The sequence below is a fragment of the Oxyura jamaicensis genome, chromosome 14 (genome assembly GCF_011077185.1).
Source record: "Oxyura jamaicensis isolate SHBP4307 breed ruddy duck chromosome 14, BPBGC_Ojam_1.0, whole genome shotgun sequence".
NCBI classification, from domain to species: domain Eukaryota; kingdom Metazoa; phylum Chordata; class Aves; order Anseriformes; family Anatidae; genus Oxyura; species Oxyura jamaicensis.
Window position 1 is genome coordinate 5,807,527 of NC_048906.1, and position 24,083 is coordinate 5,831,609.

Sequence of the window (24,083 nt, forward strand, 5' to 3'; positions counted from 1 at the left end):
TTTAAGGTCTTCATCTAAATATTAGAACCCTAAAAAAAAGCCCTGAGAACAGGTGCTTTCCAACTCAAGTACCTTTTAAGGTCTTGATCTAAATACTGCAACCCTAAAGATTTGCTCAGAACCTTGAATTAACTGAGAATAAACTTGAGCAAGGTATTGATTTTAAACCTAACTGTAATAAAACGTCTCTTGCAGGCAGACATACCTTCCTTGCTCTGTGCAGTAGGAATGTAAGTCTTGTGTGCCAGATGCGGATAATTAAACTGGACGGAAGAGTGAGACTACAGGAAGCATGCTTAAGAGAGGTGCTGAGCCTGGTTGTATTTCTTTGTAGGTATGCAGCTCTGATGAGAGCATCTCAAACTGCCTTCAAGTCAACAGAGGCAATTGCAGTGCCATCTAATGGGAACCGTCAGCACAACAGGTATAAGCTATGGAATGAGATGAGATGGTTTAAGGTAGTCTTATGTCAACACAGCATGGTAGTGCTGCTGTCATACATCTAACTGCTCTCGGCTTTGTAGCTGACCTTTGATCAGTGTTGGGAATATAGCAGAGAGCTTTCTGACAGCACAAGTGAATCTTTACTTCTCCACACTGTGAGGATTAAAATGGCTATGTAGACACAAGCATTAAGGCATTAAGTTGTTTATTGTACCAGCAGGTTAGTCTCCCACCTGCCCAGAATGAGGCTTTTGGTCAAGTTTTTGAAAACTGGTGCTTCATGGTAATGCTGCGAAGGCATAGCAAACCTCTGACTGAACAGCCTAAATCCTTCCCAGCCATGGTTAATTTCCTTGTGACTGCAAGTTGTAGTTTAATGACTCTTACAGTTTATTCTTTTGTCTTTCAGATGCAGATGATAGAAGCTCTTCACGCTGGATCAAACCTCTACCTACTTCAGAGTTAATCTTGTCTGAAGCTCTTTAAACTTTTTCTATGCAAATAACTTATTTTTGTTTATAATATCTTACGGATTTAATAAACTGTCACCCTGTCTAAGCTAAATTTTTGTTTCCATTTTTAGAATGAGAGCTGTAATACAATCATAGAATCATTAAGGTTGCAAAAGACCTTCAAGATCATCTGGTCCAACCATCACCCTACTATGAAAAACACTTGGAGGAAACTGAGGGGTAGTGGTAGGCAGAAAACTAAAATTAGGGTGAAACACTACTAGTTTTGCTTAGGTCATGCAAGGCTAAACTGAGTCGCTCATAAGATGAAAGACTGAAATGCATGTTAATGTCATAGCTCAATCCTTTTGGGAATAATCTGGCACAATGCAGCACTGTGCTTAGCAATAACATAGCAATGTGAAGTCAGTTTTCTACAGTCTCTCTTGGTTTCTGAACGTTGTTTGGAAGTACTGATTTAAAAAGCTGTACCCAGTATTTCTAGGCCCTCCCTAAGCAATTCACTGTAGGGATAGTGCTCATAGAGGCATGCACAGCATAATTCTTCATAATTTATTGCCCTCAAGGTAGAAATCTAGAGTTGTGTTGGTGTTTCCTTGCAGCTGGGGCAGAAAGGAAAACAAGCTATTAACTGTTCCTTGTCCCACATAATAAAGGCAAAAATACAGCGCTGTCAAATGAGCCTACTCTTGCTCTCTTTATGAAAGGCTTAAATGAAGACACACTTTCTGTTATGTCTATTGTCTTCATCAGCAATCTTACCTGAAGGCTCAGCTCTTTGAACTGTATGAACATCCAGCTGCTTAGTTTGGGGCCCAAAGTACCGTAGCTTGAGGAAATAGAAATGTGATGTTAATGAACAATGCTAATTCCCCAGCTGTGATCTAAGTAGACCTCTCATCCAACTAATTGTGAGAAAAATGCCAAAGCTTACTGATGATGTCAGGGGGCCAAGACCTCAATTTCATGTGTCATTGGAACCATTCCTCTGCACGCTGGGGCTGGTAGGCTGGAGTATTGGTTTAGGACTAACTGATGGGTAATTGCAGTCTATCGAATCACCTGCAGTTGAGTTCCCAACCCCATTTTCTTGAGGTGGGAGGAATAGCAGTTTGTGTAGCTGAGAATGCTGTTTTCCTTGACCTAGGAAAAATAATCTTTGATAAAACTGCAATTGTGCTCATATCTCTTGCAGTAAACACTTATGGTTTATACAACCTTGGGGTTTACTGCAATTGTGAAAATGGTGTGTGCTTGTCGTTTCTATTTGAAGAGGCTTAATTCTTAGATTATGGATGCTCTCTAAAGAAATGCAGATTTCTTTAGTTCCTTACAGGAATAACACAAATGACCATCATATTGACTTGTAGATCTTTTATCAGAAAAGGAAAAGATAATTTCTAGCAAATGCAGAACAAAAAAATGTGCACTACCTATTATCTAATGTGATTTTTTTCTCATCCACTGCCATGCTTTTTGGAGAATGGTTAAAGCTATATGGAAGGTAATAGTTGGCCAAACTGAATGTCTAAAGCCAGTGGGTACAAATTACCACTGCTGGTTCCATTTAACCTAGTTTTAAGCAATCCTGTGGTCTAAATTTGGCAGTATTTGTAATACTGTGTTTAACCACAGGGTGTCACAATAGGATGTGTAATAAAACGATTGTTATTCTGGGCACACTAAACATAGGAAACATGCTTTACCTGTTCACATTGTAACAAAAGCCTAAATTATGGCTCTAATTTTAGATACCACCACCTAGTGATTATCTTGTGTGCTCTAGTGTCATAACCCACTCCTAACACAGCGCTAGTTGTGGGACTTTTATCATCTTTCTGTACAATATATATGCAACTGGACACGCTCCCTAACCCTGCTGTGTACCCTGGTGTGGGGAAGGGATTACAGGGGGGGTGGCAGTGGGTCCTGACAGCAGTGTGATGGGTACCCCATAGTGTGGGGAGGAGGTAGGTGGAAGCAGCGATGGTTGTGACCCCAGTCTGGTCAGGACAAACAGGTGTAGAGGTTTACCTCTTCATGTGGGTGTGTGTAATACTATTGAGTCGTTGCTGCCAGTGTCTGCTGCCACAGCTGGCATCTCAGCTACTAGGGTCAAAGCATTTGGAAGCTGAAAACCCAGTGTCACGCTGTCACTTAAAAATGCTCCAGTGACTCATTTGTTTTCAGTAAATATTACTGCCCTTAAATCACCAGGGAGATGTTTGTGCACATGGTAAGTATTTATAGCAAATGGAAACTGGTATGTTTCCAGGAACCCGTGTGCTAGGTGATGTTTCCCACCCACCTACACCTCAGTGGCTGCCTGTTCCCGGCCCTCAGAGCCCAGCAGGGCTGCTCCAGACGCAGAGCAGTTATGATGTGCTGACTGAAGCAGGCAACACCGCTCTTTGGGGAGCCCCTGTGCTAGGCCATGAGGGGATGGCAGTGCTGGGTTGTGTGGAGGACACCGGGGGTGGCCGCCCATTGCGGCCGGGCTTGGGTAGGGCCGGGGCGGGAGGGCTGCGCGGGTCCCGCAGGCCTCGGTGGACTCTGTAGGCCTCGGGTGGGCCCGGGCGGCCGTCACCATGGCAACGGTCACCATGGCAACGATGGGTGGGGCGAGTGCTGAGGCCCCGCCCTCCTCTCGCATCGGGACCACCCTCCGCGAGCGGCCGCCTCGGCGCGCGGAGCTGACGTCACGTAAAAAAGCCGGCCGGGCCCGCCCTCAGCACGCTCCCTCCGAGCGAGCGTTCAACACCGCACCTCGCCTTCCTATTGGTCAGTTACCGGATTGGCGGCTCCAAGAGCCAACCGGACGCGCCCGCTCCCTTTGCTGCAGCCAATGGCAGGGAGGGGGCGGGCTGCGGCGGGGAGCGTGGGTGAGAGGTGCGTGAGGAGGCCGCGTGCAGCACGCTCCTCGCGTGGCCGCTGAGGGGCGGCCGGGCCGGGGGGGGGCTGAGGGGGATCCGGTGGGATCCACTGGGATCCACTGGAATCCACGGGACTCTCCGCGCCCCCGTGGTGGTGTAAAAGGCAGAGTAACGGCCGCCGGCAGGTAGAGCCGGAGCTGCGTGGTTGTGCCGGCTTTGGGAACGGGCGGCCCCGAGGCTGTGGGGGACCCGGAGGGTGTAACCGGAGCGTGATCCTGAGGGCAGGGGGGAAGCTCAGCCGAGCTGGTCCAGGTTCGGAGCTAGCAGTGTTTTCATGGTTGGGCATTGAGATGTAACTCTTGTGATGCCGTGGTTATGGGGTAGCCTGTCAGTATATGCTTTTCTGACATTTATAATAAAATTTATAATAAAATGATTCTAATTACACTTTTGTAGTGGCATTTGAAATAATAAATTAAATAAAAAGGGTTCTAATTGCACTTCGGCAGCTTCTAATTGCATAGCATTCTGTTCCAGAATGGCAAAAAAGAATGTGCAAAGCAAAGAAATGAAGGAGGAGAAAAGGAAAAAGCTAAAGCAGCGTGTGGCCCCAAAGGGAGAGCTGGAGTCAGAAACTGAGCCAAAGAAAGTGAAACAGAGCCTGCAGGTAGGTTATCCCAGCTTCAGCTGTTTAATCTAATAAAAAAAGTTACCTGTGGTGTTACCTGTGGTGTTCAGCACCAAGCCTGAGCATACCACGAGATTCAGTGCAGTGATTCCTCGGATATGATCTACCTAGAGTGAGAATGAAAAGGTAAACTCAGCCAAAATCTTGAGGTGTGTCTGATTTCTGAATGTGGTTGTAGCAGTCAGAGTACATGGTCTCTGTTCTGAATGGTTCTGTGAAAGGCAGAGGCTGGGTGAGAGCATGTGAGTGAAAGGGAAACCAAATGCCTTTAAGCAACTGTCATATGGCAGTATAGGCGTAGCTTAAGTCTTCATGTGATTCTGAGGGGTTGGAAGCACATGAAAGGTTTCTTCATGGAAATCTCGTTGATTTGTGGTCAGAATGTGAAGTGGCCAGAAGGTGTCACCAGTCTCTTTGTGTTACGGAATATTTGATAAATTAATAAGAATGAAATTAGTAATAATAAGGTATAGTTTAAGTGGAAATTTAAAGGTATAAGTCCTTTTTTTCCCCTGAAGGAAACAATACAAAAGCAGAGCAACTTAACTGTGGTCTTCTGAGTAAGTTAATGCAGAATATGGATCAAAGAAATAAGTGGTTCAGTAATACAGAGAATTAGAGAATGAAAGGCAAAATTCTTTTCCTTAGGAATTGTAAGAGTGACTTTAAGCCATGGTTTTAAAAGCATTCCTTGTTTCCTGGCCTAACGTAAAATAAATGTAAAAGGTATGTATTGCTCTCATTTATTGTGAGATGTATAGTTCAATGAAGACCATAACTAAAAAGTAGTACTTTTTCTGTTACTATTACACTTTATTGAAGCTTATTGCAAAAATATTTTTTTCCTGAGCTTTCGCATTTATGTACAAGTGTCTCTAGCTATTACATGTAGAGTTTGTGAGACAATGTAAGAAAAGCAGACCTATTGGCAGTGGCTGTTTGGAGCCTGTAAATTCTTGCAGTTTTGAACTCAGCGGAAATGTGCTGAAGTAAAGTCAGGAAAGAGTGCATCTTTTTCTGTATCGAAGCAAACATGGAAAATCTTGTATTTATAGCTTAGTAAAAGGGAACACTTATTTCATTTGTTGGTTCTATATTATGGACTTAGATCCACAGAAATGTAATTCAATTTGTGTGGAAATAATTTTCCAGGATAAAATGGTGTGAAATTGAAATGTCAAAATTTTATTGCCTGTGACGTTCTGAAGCATTTTATATACAAGTGGAAAAAATCCCAAGAGGACTTCAAACCCCTGGCAAGCAGTGCCTTTTTGGACCATCTGATTAATATCAGCTGACAAGATGCCATCCAATTGATGCCAACTGATAAGAACCCCCCACATTGGTTCTCCTTTATCACGCAGACTGTAGGACTGTGAAAGAAAGAGAAAATATTAAGTGGAAAGCAGGCCTCCTTAATACTAGTAGGGAATGCCACTAGGCACAATAGCTCTTATAACTATAAATGTTGGTGTCAGTGGGTGGCTTAAACATTTATCTGGTGTTAGTTTTAGGGAATACCATATAAGGTCTATGAGAAGCCATTTTTTGGCATCAGCTTTATAAACTGTGACTGTTGATAGTAGGAAAGTGTAAGTTAGTAGACCCCGTTTTTTGTTTGAAATGGCTGTTGGGGATGAAAAATGTTAAGCAGATTTTAAGCTATTTTACCTCAGGAATAGTTAACGAATGTCAGCTGTGTGCTGGTTTATGATTATTACTCAGCACGTGTACCCTCAGCTTTCTGTGAAATACCCAGTTAAGTCACAGTGGCATTGGGTTTTAAAATGCTTTTGATGATAGGACAGTGGAAAATGTAGTAGGAAAAAAAGGTAAAATTCCTTTACATGTATGGGAGGACCAGAAGGAAGTCTGAAGCTACAGAGAAGAGTTCTCAGTTGGCTTGGATGGAACAAAGATTCAGGCAACTGCTGAGAGTGCTGGTTCTGCAATCTATTTTTCTTTGTATTTTTTGTTACTTTAAGCTGAAATTTTGATAGGTCTACAGAAATTCCTGAAGGATGACAACTGGTTTCTGATAAGCTATGACTGACTTTTAATGTACTGATTTAAAGCCAATTTTTTGGCCTTAAGGCACGAATGGGTAGGTTCTGGTTTCTGTGAAAGTCTCATATGTGATGGAAATACGTCAAAAGATAGCAGCATAGCACACTGCTTTTGGTGGCAGAGAGTTTTCAGTGGTTCTTTAAATCACTTTACTTCCCCGTGGTTTACTTTCTTCCTATTTTACTGCAGCACTTTTGGTCTCCAAAGTGGAAAACGTAAATCTCTAATTGATTTTGTTAGAGCTGCAGGCAGGCACGTTGAAATGTGTCTTAAGTGACTGAATTTAGTATACATTGATCATTCTTTTATGGAATTTATTTCAAAAATTCTCACCAGCCTAAGATTAAAGCATTTTTCCTTGGAACAACTTGACCTTTCTGAGTAATCTTGATGTTTTATTGATTTTCATCTGCTCGATTTCTATTGTTTACATTAAATAACAAAGAGCAATTCAAGTCCAATAAAAATGTTTTCATGAATGATCTTAGAACCACACAGCTCTAGTAAAGCCGAACGATACGAGTTTTAAAACTTAAATCAGCCTTGTGTTTTTATTTGACAGATTTTCCTAATGTTACTGCTTTATTTAGCTACTTGGCAATAAAACCCATGTTTTTAACATTGCTTTTTAAAATGCCTGCACTTTAGTTTTACTATTTTTTTTAATGATTTTGTAGTTTACTAACGTACTCGCATGTTGAACCTTACTACAGTTGGAGATTATTCTTTTGAATTGTCACATATGATAGGCATTAAAATAAGAGATTTAAAATGCGCTGTCTAGACTGGTGGTCTGAAGTTAAATACTGGCTTTTTAAGTAAGAATTTTCTGATGGACCTTGTCTGCAACAAATTAATTTTGTTTCAGTTCTCTGAAAAGAATATTTACAATATTGTTAACTGTCATGTTGAAATAACAAAAGCATTAGAAGTGCTTGTTTGCAATTACTCATGTCTTGCCTCTGTTTATGGATTTCTTCACCCTTCGAAGTTTCAGCTGCCTTAGTGCCACAAAAGCTTATCGAAACTGTGTACTGACACTTACAACGTTGTCGGCAAGGAACAACATGTTGTGGTTGCTTTGTTCACAAAGGCTATTTGAGTTCTACTGAGAATGACCTTACTGTACCAAAGGATCTTTTAACCTCATAATTTAACAGTAGGTCTTGTTTCTCCAGTGTTGTTTTCAGAGCTGCAGGCTTTCCACAGAACAGTAAAATTCTTCCAGAGTTGATCATATATTAAGCAAGAGAGACTCAAATTTGCTAATCCATAGGTAACAATATTCATTTCCTCTTCCTTCTCAATTTAGTCTAGCAAACTTTGTAACTTCAAGGAAAATTGAGTAAGAGGCAGTCAGTCTTTATAAATCAAATCCTGTTGTTCATGGTTGACGGGTATTTTAGGTAATGCTCATAGAGTATGAGTCCTTGCCTGTTTCTTGTTATCATCAGCATTGCAAATGGTTGGAGGAGGAGGAATCAACATTTTCCCCAGATAAAGGCAAAATCAGTGGGAAAGGAATTTAATTTTTGAGATTCCATACAGATAGTACAAACAACTGCAAATAAACAAGTAGCTCATAGTGTTTCTTTAATCAGAGAGCTAGTGTGCAGGTGCCCAAACAGTAAGCTGTGTTTACTAAATGGGAAATGGCAAAATGACTAGGGAAAGTGTTTCCCTGTTCAGCCTTTTGGGGATTATTACAAAGACAAATAAGGAGTTATTAAGCTAGTAGTACAGCAAAGCAAACCACAAAGAATGATTCTTTAAAATTGTTTTGCTTGTAGTAGTGGAAAACCCCATAAAAGTCATGCTGTTTATGCTGTGGAGATAAAACATTTTGTCATGAGCTTGGTGAAATAGTTAAGAGTGCTACTTTGACGTGATCTCTAATGCTGCTTGTAATCAGGTAACTGGGATAGTAATTTGAGTGTTTAATGAATGCAAACCAAGCATTCATAGTACAAACTATCACACAGAAACTGTAAAGCTATAACTGGGAAATATATTTATTTCTTTGACAATCCACTAATTCATACTGGTCTGTTTTTGAAGTAATGGGTTGTGGATGATTTGCAAACAAATTGTAAGTCCTGTCTTTTTACATTTATTTTAATAGGAAACTGATACTGTAACCATCAAAATAACATCTTGTATTTTCCATACTAAACAATGTTGGGGAGTTAACACTTAGCCTGATGTTACAGGATGTTCTTCTGATTAGCTGGCTACTGATATTTGCTGTATCCTCATTTCCATATATTAAAATTTCTTTTTGGAAACTGTTTGCCTTGTGAATTGACTATCAGCTGTTTCTGCATTTGTATAGTTTTGCTTTACTAAGTTAATCCTGCTTTGCGTGCTTTAGCATTATCCATGTATTTATTTTTGTTTAAAAAATACATAGGAAACCAATCATATATTGGAAAAGGAAAATAATTAACAAAAAGCTTCGATTTTGGTTAGCGTAACCTCCTAGAATAAGAATCTTGTCTTGTACTGTTTTTGCCTGTTTTGCTTGCATCTCTAACATGCAAATAGAGTTTTATCCACATTATGAGGAGAAGATGACACAATCTTTCATCCTTGCCCTATCTTTCATCTGCCCCCCTCCCCCTTTGATCTCAGGATACATCAGCAGTTAACATTTTGCTGGAACGGATACCTCTGGTAAATTAATGTCTCTTCTTTCTCAGAATGGTGAAGTTAAATGTCAGTATGGATATTAGATCACTTCTGTTAGTCTGCTGGGTTTGGTCAGTCTGTAATTGAAATGTTGGGCCTATTTCGCCTATTTGGGCTACTTGCAGTTGATTTTTTTTTTTTTTTCCCCTTCCACAAAGAGCTTAGTTTGCTGGCCCATTGGCTTCTGATTGCCTCTCTGCGGGATGGCCTCTTGATAGCTGAAAAAATTATGAAGCCATAAACCCACTTGGCATTTATGACTTGCTGTGTGGGATCTTACTTGGTTTGTCTGCTTTCTTAATATCTATGCAATATTTTTCAAATTAGGAAAAAGAGAATACGAAAACAAACTTAGAGGGCAACTGCTTATGGGACTGAAATGTTTGTTTCCTGCTAACACTTTATACTCAGAATATTGATAGAGTTGCTTCAAATTATTTTATTGAATTAATGATGCATTTATTTATTTCTTTAAGAGGTAAAATTCATTGTGACACTATATAATGTTTATAGAGAATACCAGGCCTTTTGTAAACAGACATGTCTAAGAAGGTACAAAATAGTGTCTGAAATACGGATATGCATAGATTAGGCTGAATAATTTTAATTCCTTTGAAAATTATTTTTGTAATGGTAGGAATAGATTTCCCAGGAAGGAGTATTCACAGCTGGGAAAACAGTTGCTACTTTGAAGATGGTTTTCCCAGGCGAAAGGCTCACGTCCCCGACTGTGTTTGGTATAAACAATACGTGGTGTATTTTTTACTTTTGTTTAAAGGGATTGTGCATTTTTCATTACATATTAAACAGCAAAAGTTTCATGCTAATTCAGGGTATTTGCCTTAATCTATCTACATTCAAATTTAATTCCTTACTTCTGTTCATAAAGCCAGGATATTAAAGTGATGGGGAGTTTGGTGGTGAAAGACAACTGTCCCTTCTTTGCTGTTAAGAGGGGAAATTCTTCTCTCTTTTCTTGGATCACATAACCAATGTTTCCTTTCAGCTCCCATTCTTTACTTAGTGGTGAGAACTTCCCTTGACTGTTCTTGTTAGCTTTCCAATATAAATTATCGCTTTCATGCCTTAGCTGCACACATTTTCATGAAATTGAAACTCAGCACAGGATTCCCGCTTGTGGGCTGAAGTTGTTGAGGAATGGTCTTCAGGCAGTCGCTGAAGTGAGGAGCAAGGGCTAGGTCTGCTGGAGTACATGTCACCCAGCTCCAGTCAAGTGAGGACACTGCCTTCTTGCCATTGTCAGCTCTGATTTTTTTTTTTCTGGTTTTACATTAATGAGTTCTGTCTCATAATAGAAAGAGGCATCATAAATTACTAGAAAGGCCCAAATTTCTTAATACAGAAAACTTGGCGCAAACCCCTCAAAAATAAGTAGACGCTCAGTTAAAAGACTGTCCAATTACATGTTTGAATTCTCAGAACACATTCTACTTGGCAAGAAATTATGGTGTAAGCTTGAAAGGATAAACGTTTGCTATGTTCTGATGTATGGTAAAGACCAGAGCAATGGGCATTCAAAGGAAATTGTTCTTGACAAGGCTTGAGACTTGGAGCATGTACAGTAAGTATAACTTCATAGCGCAAACCTGAATCTTGTGGTTTGCTCCTTCCTGTTTAACAAAATTGTACCAAGAGCAATAATGTTAATCTGTTTGAACAAAAAAACACACACACACAGCTTTGGATATTTAAGGCGTGGTAATTCTAAAAAGCAGCAGCTTTCCCAGTCCTTGACAGAATGCTGCTGCTTTTTTAAACAAAATGGGAAGCTTCTATAAGGCTTAAAAAATGTATGAGTGTTTATGAAATATATTTAAAAATAAAAAGCCACTCATTTTGAGCAGATTGGGGTGGTGATGGCTACTTCCTTGGTATGAATGACGAACTAGAATTATTTCACCAGAATTTTCCTCCTCTGAAATACCTCTTGTGTTTAGAGGCAATATTGTGAGCTATGTGAAAGATTAGTGTATATTTATATATGTTAATTAATAAATTGCAGAATAGATGGAATGGCTCTTGTGTATTAGATCAAAGCCAAGCGGATTAATAAATAGTTGTGAAATGCTTGTCCGTTACATCCAGCAGGTAATTTGAAGAGAAAATTAATCTTATGACTTGTAGAAGCTGCCTGAAGTAATGAGGGTACGAGCATGAAGATATTTGACAGAGGAACCTATTGCTTAAAGATCCAGACCCTGTCTTTGAATGCGTTTACCTATTTCTAATTGAATCCCAATAGAGTTCTGTAGGACATCAAGCAGAAGATCATCGTGCAATGTTTTATTAAATTTTCAGCATTATCTTCATAATTTGCATCTGTACGGCAGGCTTTAGCAAACAGCATATGTATGCAAGGGACAACAAAGCTCTGCTCCTACAATCGTAGTGTTGGAAACATGTCAAAACTGTTTGGAGAATGTACCCAGTGCTTAAAGCTGCATCACTTAAAAGGGAACACGGAGGTTATGTAAAAGAGGAAAAGAAATCTCAAGTATGCGGGGAAAATGCATGTTTTTATTAACTGTCACTCTATTCTACCTTTACATTTTTACATAGTAGATAATAAATGGGACTAATTTGTGTTTTATATTCTAAAGGTTTTATTAAAATAAACTTATTTTTTTTTTCATGGTTCAAATTTTATCACTCTTCATTTAAAACATGCTGCTGCCTTGACAAAGATTTGCCTGGATTAAGTCACAGTCTAGTTTGGGTACTAAGAGTGGCCCGCTGTCCTGAACCTGTAGGTAATTCAATGAAGCCACCTGGCCAGGGGCCCAAAGGTCTTAGTCTATGGCAGTGAGAGTCAAGAAGAGCAGGAATCTTGCAGGGGCTGGATGTCCCCAGATCCTTACACAGCCCTTGTTAAGGGCTGAGCACACAGTTAGGTTCTCTGTGATTCGATGTCAGCTTTAGCAGCTCCTCAGCTGGCAGACTTGTGCTTCTGACCCGTGGCATGTCATCAGTGCCGTACAGCATCAGCCACTTTTACAGCAGAATAAAAAAAGAACATGTGACATGTCTTAGTATTGTAGGAGTATTAAACTTTTCATAATATCAAAAGTAATTATTCTGAATTCACGTACTTGAAAGCCAACAAAGCTCCTAAATTAAGTTTCCACAGGTATCACTAGCTGTATCTTCTTTTTGTCTTGCTACCCATCCCACAGATGAACGCTTGGAACATCATTTAAGTGAGCTCTTTCCTTGGTTTCTTTCTGATTGCTGAGTGCGCTTCACTTGTATCTGAGTGCTGGAATGAGTTAAATAGTTTCTATAGTCAGGTTAAGGTTATTTCTCTTTAGTTCTTAATGGAGAGAGAATGAATGGAAGAAATCTTATTTGCTATTGTATTTCTGTTTCTATTGAGAGAATGTCCGGGAAAGGAAATGTTTCTGCAATTGAGGCAGAAAATGTGCATCTCCACCACTATTAGGCAACTCCATCAGTGAGCTCTTCTTGTTGAAATACACTTAATTCCATTTTTAAGGATAATTTAACAGCATTCTGTATTTTTCATATTTCTCGTCTTTTTTTTTTCTCCAGTTTTTCTGAAGTCCTTCCATTAACGTACTCCATTTAATTTGAAAAGGTTCTAAGCTTGGGGAATAATTTTGTTGCAGTTCTAATGAGTTAGGATTTCTACACAAAGTTGTTGCTTTGGAAAGCCTTATTCTGCTGCATTAATACCAACAATTAAATGCTTCTTTAGGACAGTTATATTTAAAAACACAGGTTTGTGGAGCTTTCTTGATTACGAATAGCTCAGTAGTTTGTGAACTTAGAACTGAAATTTCTGCATGTACTTGTAGCAGACAGTGTTCGAACAATTTGGAGAAATAGGTTGAAAAAGTGGATGTGGCTTTATCGCTGGAGCTGAATGACTTCAAGAGCCGTTCTGCACGCACAGGCTACATCATGAGAATCAGACAATCATATCTAAATCTGGTTTAGTGGAATTAAATGTGTGTATGTAAAATAACTGAAGCAGCATATAGGAGACTGAGCTGAGAGTAACGAGCTGATCCTGCAGTGTCTGAAGTCCTGAGAAGGCATCACTTTTTTGTTGTCATCTTGGGTGGCTGGCTCAGTATGCAGCTGTTTATTCTTAGCTTCTGGCTGTGTCATGCTGCCATATGATGGAATGGAAGCCTAAAAGGAAGCTAAAAGCCAAGGGCTAAAACTTTAGTGTATCATATGTCAATGGAGAATAAATAGTTTGGAAAATACCATTGAAGAAAAGATACCTAAATTATACATGTGAATGGAGAGTGTTCAGATTTTCAAATCCAGTGTCTCTCCTTAAAATATAGCACATGGCATGGATCACAAGAGTATCCAGGCGAGATGGTCTGTATACATGCCTTAAAAATGACTTGTTCCCTGTCATCTGTTACTGCAGATTAAACATTAAAAAAAAAAAAAAAAAAGAAAAAAGATAAAATGCAATTCCGAGATGGAAATGTTTATTGGTGACATGCTTATTAAACAGAATGTAAAAATAATAATCATTCCTTAACATAAACAGTCTCTGAACAAGAAATGGCTAGGTCTAATTGTGGACCAAGGGGTAAATGTAATTGGTAATGTAATGGTAAAGTTCTGTTGCAAAGACATAATTCAATTAACTGACTTCAACAATGAATTTGGCTCCATGCTCTTCTTTTACAAGAGACCTAAATATTTGTATGTTGGTCTGAATGTATAGGGTAAGAGTGGAAGGGAAGGATTCTGTCCCTTAAAGCTACACCCATATCTTCAATTTCAGCCAAAATTAAATTAATTCATTGATTCATCTTCGTGAACTGCTATTAAAATTCCGACCTGTCTTCTTAATACTCGTTTGTTTTTCCTATTTATCAAGAAAAAGATGAATGTAGAAACAAATGGAATTAAATGGTTAAATTCATTATGCTTTTATACTTGTGACAATCCTAACCAGTCAAAATTGTCCAGGTAACCTTTTCCCTTTGTCAATCCTAGTAAACAGCTGAAACTACAGCAAAATCCTTCCCTGATGAAACGTTAGCTTCTAATGTAACTTGATGGCTGGAAAAAAGATGAGAGCCTGCATTATACAGCCAGTGAATTTTGTCTGAAAGATAGATACTTAGTCTGAAATTTGAAAAGAATTTTCTAATAGAAGCAATATTGAAGAAAACCATGTTTTAAGAATTGTGTTTTTTGCTTTAAAGTTTATTTTATAATGTGTTCTCTTTTGTAGTTGATGGATCACTCATTTTGAGTGCTGGCCTTGTGGTGTTTTTGTTGAACAGGGGGGAAGGAAGGGGTGACTTGTCTTGTGTCTGGTTTATCTTGCCCAGAATTTGGGGCCACCCTTTGCATCCGATTCAGACTGCTGCTAATTTGTGCTATTGGGATTTGTTTCTAGGTGTCCAGTAATACTCTGTTTCCAAGACATTTCTGTGTTAAGATACCATTTACAAAAGCAATTAAGGGTTTCAGGGATTCTTTGATTTTTCTGTGTGCATTTCCTAATGATACTTTTCTTGTCTGGAGAATTGGTGTACATTACTATAGCAAGGATTGTAAGCATCTGTGATCAGCAGATTTTTCAAATCTCATAATTGTGGGTCCAGCATTGTAGAAAGGCATATGGAATCCTGTCCTTAAACTAAACAGTTTGTGAGAGACCCCAGAGAAACGTTAGACGAAAAAGTATCCAAATTCTTGCTCTCATTTCCGCTTTACCCTGCACTCCCAAAGAGCATTTGTTTAATGATTATCATGCTCTTTAATTTTAAAGAAAACTCTGTAAAACACAGATCTTTTTGGTTCCTGGATGAGCCATAGCAAGAAGTTATTACAAGATGATGGGCTGCAGAAAACATGTTGATCAGCATCTGTGAAAAATATAAACATATATTAAAGTCATGTGGCATTTCTTTAAATATTAATTTGTTCATAGTTGCCATTGAAAAACAAAATCTGTGAAGAAGTGTGCTCTTTTTTTTTTTTTTTTTTTTTAACCTGGAAGAGGTTTATTTATTTAAAACACATAGTATGTTTAAATGTAGTCTTTTAGGTTCAGTTCATAAATCTGAACCAAGATACCAACAGTAGGAAACTCCTCAGGTAGCTCAGGTTTGTAATGTGCTTTTAAATGTGTAATAGGATGTTTCAGGTTGAGTAGCTAAATGCTGTTTTCTTTAATAATCTGATCTTTCCTAGATTTTTTCTGTGGTATCAGGACATCACTGAATATGATCATGCAGAAAAATTTCATAACATGTGCAAGCATGCATTTATTATTACTATCTGTTCGTGATAAATTTCTGAGCAAAGCCATTTTTGTGACTCGTTATGTCCAGTGGTGGTAAAAGGGCTTCCAGCTTGATGAAAAAATATTCCTATATTGGGAAGGGGGAGAAGGGGAATGTTTACTCCTATAAAACCCAAATGAGCAACAAATACATTTGGGAAATTGTATTGCTGTAACCCCAAATAACTTGCTTTATTCATGACAAGTATCGAGATCACACAAACCCAGTATATCTGCATGCTCAGAGGGTGCGTCTTACTCCACGGAATTGCACTGCTGAAAGAATTATCAGCTCCTTTAGTTTTGTGTTGTCTGAAATAGCCATCTTTCCAAGGTGTAACTGATGTACACCGGCAGTCAATAGGACATGGGGAATTGTGGCTAATCCCAGACAAGAAGATAATGAGGAAAAAGGGCTACGAGTAATGCCGCAGGATAGTGTGAGATTTGTTGCTACGTCTTGTTTAACAGCTTGGTCTATGCAGAGAAGGCATGGCAGTGCTTGCATCTTTCTGCAGAGAAATTATATTTAGTGTTCTGCAGGAAAGATGGGACTAAACAAAACTTTTCCTTGGGTCACGGTTAACAGTCACTTGGAAATAATCAGCAGTTGCAGCAAACTCCACCCTGCAGTTCCTGTTTCTGTTTTGGGAATATCCAGCTATCTACTTCAAATTCAGCCATCATCCTGGGGCCTCTCTGATTATAGGTCAAGTCTTTTGTGGCTAAACTTCCACTAAGAAACTTCAGTATTTCATGAGAACTGAGGGCAACCAATGTTCTTAGTGCTGTATTGCTTAGAGCTCTACTAGTTGCTTTAAGTGTCTGTATTTTAGAAATCCTCTAAAAATCCTTTTTTTTTTTTTGTGATAATTGGTTCATATATGAACCAATATATTAAAAACAGGGCAAAATACCTTATTCTGTAGAGTTCTGGTGCTTTACTCCGTGAATTAGTTTGCACATTTCTGAGGTGCAGCGAGTGACGTTTTAGTGGTCTTGTGCACCAATCTCTAGGAACTTTATGGCCTCCCCTGAACAATTTCATAGTAACCTGTGCTAAACATCATCCAGATTTAAAACCCATTTATTTCCTAACAAAAATCAGAAGCTGTTGCTTTCAAGGGTGTGGTGCTAACATTTGTTTTCTTAGTATAATTTGTCTTCAAATGAACAAAATGACCAACATGCACCTTAAAATCCTGAGAGACCAGTGGTTTCTGGAGGTGGGATGGACAGAGTGCAGAGCGCAGGTCTGATGACAGCTAATCATGTTCCCCTTTACAGAAAGTTCTTATTAAAAAAAAAAAAAAAAAAAAAGATTTTGTCACTTTCATAAGCAATCCCTAGGTCTTTTTTAGAAAGTGCCTTTTTTTTTAAAGCCACTGCGTTCTGTTCTGACCATCAAAATAGGCCTGCAAAGTGTAAACAGATCTCACGCAACTTTCATTTAAATCTGAATGTGAATGAGCAGTCATGTGCACTTGCATTTTTGACAAAAAGCCCAGTAATATCTGTCCTGGGAAAGACTGTCCTGGGCAATCCTTAAAAGAATGAAGCATTATGTTTTGCTTCTATTAAGTTCCTTGAGATGAACAGTCTAGTTACAGATGATTTCAGGTTTGATCAAGTACTGATGTAAACAGATTGGATTTATGAGACGAAAACTCATCACCATTCTAGATTATATTAAGATTAAAAAGAGTTAATTGTGGAAGACGTGCTGGGATACAATGACGATAACACTATATAGTTCTGGAAAGCAAAGTCATTTAACTTAACGTATTGGATGAAAAATAATTGTTTTCTGCATCTCCATACCAATATGTTGCAATGATTTTTTTTCCCCACTGTTATGGCAGCTCCATTATTTAAGTGGAAGTGCCTTATATACACCAGCAAAATAGCATCTCTGATAATCAAGTTAAATCTAGAGTCTTCCTAGCCTGATAAAATTTTCTTCTATATTATCAGTCATACAAGTTTAATATAAAATAAAGCTCCTTCAGTGCTCAGCTTTTAATAACCCTGTTCATAATTAAATATAAATCTGCCTGAAACATTCTTCTACTTTAAAGTTGTCATAAAAACATTTTGAATATAAACCTTCAATACTCAGCAGAGCGATATAATATATACATACGCAGACACGCTTTTTTTCGGTTAGTAGCAAGCATTTTGTTCACTATTTGCACAACTTCACAGTTGTATGTTTTCTACAACCACTACTAAATCAAACCTCCGATTGCTCGTTACTGTCAGGAATGACAGACGTTAAGGCAGCCTGACAAAAGCGATGCAGCGTTGACATTTTGGTTTTCTGTTCAATGTACAGTCGCAGTTTGTCTCTGAAGGTTTCCCCTAGAAAACTGTAAATTAAGGGGTTCAAACAGCTGTTAGAAAAAGCTGCTAGGTTCACAATATGTCCTGTTAAGGGATAATCGTGTCTGAAGGACGGGCTGCTCGAAGAGACAGGCTCGCTTTTCTTCTGGAGAAGTTGAACACTAATGAAGACGTTTTCAGGTAGCCAGCAGATAAAGAAAACCAAGACGACAACGAAAATCATCCGAAGAGCCTTTTGTCGCCGCAGACGAAGACTCCTATGCTTGTGTGCTTTTATAAGAACTCGGACAATTAATGAGTAACAAAGACCGATGATCACAAAGGGGATAATAAACCCCAAGGTTATTTCTAGCCACTGGATTTCTTTTACATCTGCAAAACAAAAATAGACCTCTCCGGTGTGTTGTAAGTGCACAGCTGTAAACGGAACTAGTGCTGCCGAAATAGATGCCATCCATATGAGACCACAGCTTAATCTAGCGTGTTGCATAGTGCGAAATATGTTGGACCTCATTACTTTTGCCAGTGCTATGTATCTGTCAAAACTCATCCATGTCAGAAAGAAAATGCTGCTATACATGTTGATCTGAAGGAACAAAGACATAAAGGTACATATAATAGTGATATCGTAATACTTTTCATCAAGATTAAAAACCTCAATGAGAGAATCAGCAACTAAAATGAGATCAGCTACTGCAAGGTTTATGAAGTAAAGGTCTGGAATAGTCATTTTTTCACGAAAGCTTATGTTTACAACCAGTATCAGAATGTTTCCTACAAAACCAATAGGAAAAAGGAATATTGTGTAAAGACACGATAAGAAAAGACCAATAACATATTGTTGGTGTTCGGATTTATCAGCTAATCTAGAAGATAGGCTTTCATTACACAAATGTGATCCGTTTAGGTTAAAAGTTGTACTGTTGCATATAACAGGTGATAGCGAGGCAGAGTAAGTTTCCATGGTTAAAGTATCTGCACAAAAGATAACAGTACTCACAGTTTGGTAGTAGTGCCCCCAAAATCGGATTTTTTGATGTTTTCCAAGAAGTTCATTGTATGCATTTTGATTGGAATGGAAAAAAAAAAAAAAACACAAAAACTTTTGTATAGGAAATTAAAGTTCTTTAGAGGCCAAATTAATTAGACTTGAAATTGACTGAAATGTGACAGTACAAAAAACTAAATTTCTTAGTTTTGTTTTTACAGGCCACTATATACATTGCAATGAGAGAGCTTGCAGTTCCTATATGCCTTAAGATCACGTAGGGAATCTTTTTACCATAATGGTACTTGGATCTCTATAAAAAAGGCTTTTCACCAACAGTGTTCCTTCACGCAGGGTGGAAGATAGTAGAATTTTAGCTCCATTTGTTTTCTGTTAATAATCAATGAACATCCTCGGACCTGCAATTTGTAAATGGAAAACCATTAATCTAATACTCCAGTGTTCTACCATGCACCATATGTTTTTTTCTAGCTTAACATACGTGGCTGAGGTTGTAGGAAACGTGTTCAAATATATATACAAAGGTTCAGTTAGAAGGATTAAAAGCTGTTTGAGATGTTACTATATTGTGAGGTAGGTCTGTAAATTTGGTGTGCGCTTCAGGGATTCAGTACTGGAATATATAGAAATACAGAAAATCAGATGAATGAGTTTGGCCTAATAAAGAAAGAGTATATAAAGTTTATACAGTGTGTGTATATATATAATGTGTGTGTGTATATTCATTTCATCAGCAGCTAGTAAGCTTATTAGGTAGCACGGTCTGTGGCTGAGAAAGCAGTGGAGGCAAAGAGCAGTTGGTTTCCTCTGCTTTCAGTGGGAAGGCAAAGGCAAACTTCAGAAACGAAGGCACGATAAGCAGCATATTGATTTACACCAACAGTATTATACTCAATTTGCTTCTCTTTGCAATTAATTATGCTGCACTGATTGCTGGAAAGGAAAGGAAAACATTGGTAATCCCATTTGTTTACTTATAAACACTGAACGCTCTGGGCTTGAAGCATTGCTAGAAGTTTATTTTAAAAATATCTCAAACAGAACTGCAAGAAAATGATAACCCAGGCTATTTTGTGTTACATTTTTCAAATTGATTTAATCTTCATCTTAGTACCAAAACCTTCCTTTTAATTGCACTAAACTATAATTGTTTATTAGTAAAATTGATGCATATTTCCACCTTTCAATAATTCAAAATACTGCGGATGCACAGTCTGGGGGAGAAGAAGGAGCAGACCACCAATGGAGTTAGGAGTATGAGAATATTTGTAGTCAGAAATGCAGGTCTGAGCTTGCTGAAATGTGTTCAAGTTGTCAGAAATAGCTACTTAAAATAAAAGAAATCTGTGTAGTCCCAAAGCTTTATTTCATAGTGCAATAGCAACACTTAGAGAGTACTTATGCCTATGTTTGGAAGCATTTTCATAAGGTAAATCTTTATGCTAAAATATCCATGTGAAATTACACAAATTTTAAGGTTTGGTGTTTCAGGCAGCTATCAGTCAGACACGGACCCCTGCCTTTTACGTAACATCCTCTGATTTTTCAGGAAGGCAGTAAAATGCTTTAAATACAGCAAAGGTTAATTACGAGTCCAAGCAATTGATTGTAAAAGGCAGGTCTGTGGTTAGATTTCAGTTCCATCTGAAAGCCTACCAAACAATTGCAAACATCACAGGTAACCACGCACTAAACGCTCCAGTTTACCTTAATTCCATTTTTCCGGAGCTGATTTTCCTCCAGACAGCAGAAGGCTGGTTCTTGCTCAGCTTCACGCTTAATGCATGTGTCAACTTGGCCAGACGTGGCAGGGAAAACTTGCCTTTAGGTGTGCAGAGCTGCGATGAATGCCACCTGTTGACAATTCGGTAGTTAAAAAAAAATCATATAAAAGTCTCTTCTGTTTTAAAATGCCTTAAATAAAGGATAGTTTACAACAGCAAAATGCAGATCTTGCTGCATGCCCTTGGCAATAAAACAAGCTTTATAGATTCCCAGGGTTGTTCTAATTTGTGTTCAGTCGAAGTGCTGCTGAACAGCCTCATCAGGCTGTGATTAACCCTGTTTCTGCTGGCTGCTTTTTTACTAGAACCAGTCAAATGGCTTTTGTCTTGTATTTGTCAATTTTATTTTGCCTAATGTTCATTTTATCCCCGTGCCTGCCTTCAAGTTATGCTGGCCATTCAAACCCGCAGCTCAGCTGATCAATAATTAAGAGATTTATTTTCAAATCACAACAAAGCATGTTTTACATGCTTATAAAGCAGCAATTACTGATAGACAAGACATTTTTTAAAATCCCCTGGACAGTCTAAAGAGAAATATTAGATTAAGAGAGATCTGGCAGCTGAGAAGGGTAATCTGCTGAACCAACACTATAAATCTCATTTTTCCTACCTTGAAGGTGATCCCATTTGCCTGTTTGTATTTAAATTTTCAGGTATGCATCTTGAATCTTCTTAGGATTGTTCAGCTCCAAGTCACATGGATAAAACAAGCTTATTTTGCAGAGAACGTGGAGCCTCAGTCTTGCGTAAAACCACCAGTGTTGCAGGTGGAGTTGTGCATTTCATCTGTAGGGGGAAAAAAGTGCTTGACATTTCCCGAAACACCACCTACTGGTGGCTAGGGTTCTTAAAATGGAAAGCAAATTCATTTCTCTCATGAAAGAGCAGTATTTTGTTTGCCTAAATTTGTTTTTTATGATTATATATCTTGTAACTTAATGCTAAGTGCCATTAATTATGTACGCAGTATTCTGCTACTGGAATAAGATGAACTGGATCTCAGCACTTCAGATTTCAGGAAACCAATGTTACAGTTTCAGCAGTGTGGAGTAAACAATTAGTGTTGCCTTATAATGGTGCATTAGATCTGTTACCATGGTCAAATACTTTAGGTTACAAAAGATCTCATCTGTAGAAGAGCCAAGCAGAAGTTCTCACCCAAGTGGCTGGGGAGAAGAGGGCACTTTGCCTCCTGGTGCCATTGAGCCGTGCTTTATTTGCTGACTTTTTGCACAGGAGTTTGACAGTGCTGCTGAAAGTGCTTCCAAAGGTGTTCCGACACGATGACTCTTCATGAATAGCTTGGGAGTAAATTTTATTAGCTTAAAAGAAAGTTTGTGTAAATCAGTGCTGGTAAGGATTTCCTCAATAGACCTCGAGTGTCAGTGGATGGCCTTCTGGAGTCTTTCTAAACGGGATAACAAGGACAGAGGGCCTCAAGTGTTTTACTTTGAGAAGTGTACAAACATCATTGGGTTATGGGACTGCAGTAATGTTAGAAAATCTTGTGATACCAACTTTGATGGTCTATTTTTTTTTCCTGTCTTGAGAAGAGGGATATAAAGGCTCTTTATTGTTGTTTGTTGATCATGTGGTTTTGCTCTACTTAATTCTGCCCTTCAGAGCTTTCACTGATCTTGTAAGGGCCAGAAGGATTTTTATTTTCCTTTATGTGTAATATTAGCTTCTGGGTGTTAGTTGCTTGTAATTATGGGGGGCTGGATTTGGTAATCAGCTGCTCTGTCTGTCCTTGTTTGTCGAGCTGTGCGTAGTGGCTGGTTTGCTATCAAAATGTATAGCTCTGTTACGAGTTCTAATTTTCTGGTTTGAATTCATGACAAGAAATGTGTCATTTTGCCATGCTTCAAGAATGGATAGGGAATTTTCACTTGAAAGAGCCCCAAAGTAGCTGGTTTTCCTGCTAATAGAACTATGAACCATAAGAAGAGGCCAGATCTACTATTATTATATGGTAATTAGTGAGTTCTGTATTTCACTAAATATTTTATGAGACGATCATGTGAATTCTCTGAGTTTTGTTTCCTAAAACAGATGACAACATCTCCAGGCTCTTGTTTATGCAGGCAAGTTATTGTTACTGATTAATCCATCTCAATCTCACTGTTCACCACTTCCATATTGAAAAGGGTCATAAAATGCTTAAAACAAATTTTAGCAGCTGCTGAATGTTGTACCCTTTTTTCCTGTTGTTCGCTGATATTCCGTGGGACTTTATAATGAATGCCTTCATGATCCATCTTTATCTGCAGTTGTGACAACGTTAAATATTACAGTTCCACCTTGTCGTACCTTATCTTGATCGTTGCTGAGAATGGGCAACGAAAGCAACTGGTGTGATAGCCTTCATATCATGTCAGAATGCAATAATCCAGCATTTTATTTATTTATTTATTTTTTCCTAGCAGTTTAATTTTAAATCTGTAGTAGTCAACTTCCCAAACACTATATACCTCAATAAACACAATAGTGTATTTAAGGAACAGTAGTGTGATCACCAGAGATGTACATAGGCGTACCAAGAGGCTTAAAGTGGGGTATAATGTAAGATATTCTACATAATTTAGCTATCTTCAACATATACGCTGACTGCTGTGCTGCAAAAAGAGCAGGACAGCTGAGGAAGAAGAAGGAAGGAGTTGGACTGAAGATGTTGATTCCAGGAGAGACTAGATCAGAGCCGGGATGTAGAAAGCTGGAAAAAAAGTAAGGTACAGTATTGCATGAAAGAGGAGAAGAAGTATCATTTAAAATTATGTCGGAGTGCTTTACGGTGTAATACAACTCTGTGCAGAAGAAACAAGATTGGTATCAGTTTGTCTGCTGAAATTATCTCCAGAGGACATATGGATGCTGTTGTAATGTTCTTGAAGTTGTACAAGCGGATTGATCTCCACCTCCAAAAGTCTCTCTCATTTTTCTGCTAGCATGGATACCAACTCTGACCTTTCTCAACTACTGAATGACGTCTTCTGCCTGGGCCTGTTACCCTTTTCTGGAGCACCCTGGTATTTTATCCTGGCCTCTCTCAGTAACTCTCCCTTTCTTGCAAATAATCAAGCTTAGCTTGAGTTGGAACAAGTAATTGTGTTCTGTGCCTGCAGAAAACCTTGGATAGAGTGTGTTTTTTTTTTTTTTTGTTTATTCTTTTCAGTTGCCAGTAATTCTGAGAATGCGTATTTCTTACTAAAAATAATTTTTAAAAGTTCAGCCTTTTCAGGGACACCACCTGTACCCATTCAAACTATGCTGGTAAAACCTTTTTATTTTTCTTAAAGTGTATATTGCAAAACACTTCGGGGCGGGTGAGGAACCCAAATTTTACAAAATTGGACCCCAAAGCATTGCAGAGTGAAGGACGATTCATCATAGGACTTCAGTCTCTG

General features: G+C 38.5%; 3 protein-coding genes across 5 annotated transcripts in view; 2 read left to right on the top strand and 1 right to left on the bottom strand.

Annotated features, from left to right (window-relative positions):
- The window catches only part of ZFAND2A (zinc finger AN1-type containing 2A), a 3,067-nt gene extending 2,059 nt beyond the window's left edge, over positions 1 to 1,008 (top strand). The window contains exons 5-7 of one of the 2 annotated variants that reach the window (XR_004754673.1): positions 196 to 230; positions 335 to 424; positions 854 to 1,008. Coding sequence is in view for 1 of the 2 variants with exons in the window: in XM_035339880.1 (XP_035195771.1) it covers positions 335 to 424; positions 854 to 863 (100 nt within the window). In the remaining variant the exon portion in view is untranslated. The remainder of the gene's footprint in view (positions 1 to 195; positions 231 to 334; positions 425 to 853) is intronic. The other variant, XM_035339880.1, reaches the window with a different exon arrangement.
- A 2,689-nt stretch (positions 1,009 to 3,697) lies between these two features.
- C14H7orf50 (chromosome 14 C7orf50 homolog) overlaps positions 3,698 to 24,083 on the top strand; it is a 125,946-nt gene continuing 105,560 nt past the window's right edge. Inside the window, exons 1-2 of one of the 2 annotated variants that reach the window (XM_035339260.1) lie at positions 3,698 to 3,806; positions 4,328 to 4,457. In XM_035339260.1, coding sequence (XP_035195151.1) covers positions 3,763 to 3,806; positions 4,328 to 4,457 — 174 coding nt within the window. In that variant the 5' untranslated portion in view covers positions 3,698 to 3,762. Of the gene's footprint in view, positions 3,807 to 3,829; positions 4,103 to 4,327; positions 4,458 to 24,083 lie in introns of those variants that run through there. The other variant, XM_035339261.1, reaches the window with a different exon arrangement.
- Positions 14,643 to 21,815, bottom strand: GPER1 (G protein-coupled estrogen receptor 1). The gene is made up of 3 exons (XM_035339256.1): positions 21,290 to 21,815; positions 20,600 to 20,746; positions 14,643 to 19,290 (listed from the first exon to the last, which is right to left on the bottom strand). Exon 3 carries the CDS (start codon positions 18,845 to 18,847, stop codon positions 17,774 to 17,776), a length of 1,074 nt encoding a protein of 357 aa, XP_035195147.1. The 5' UTR covers positions 18,848 to 19,290; positions 20,600 to 20,746; positions 21,290 to 21,815; the 3' UTR covers positions 14,643 to 17,773.

What these genes read in the sequence shown, in the direction of transcription:
- GPER1 (XM_035339256.1), bottom strand. Translation starts at nt 18,847, where the DNA reads ATGGAAACTTACTCTGCCTCGCTATCACCTGTTATATGCAACAGTACA.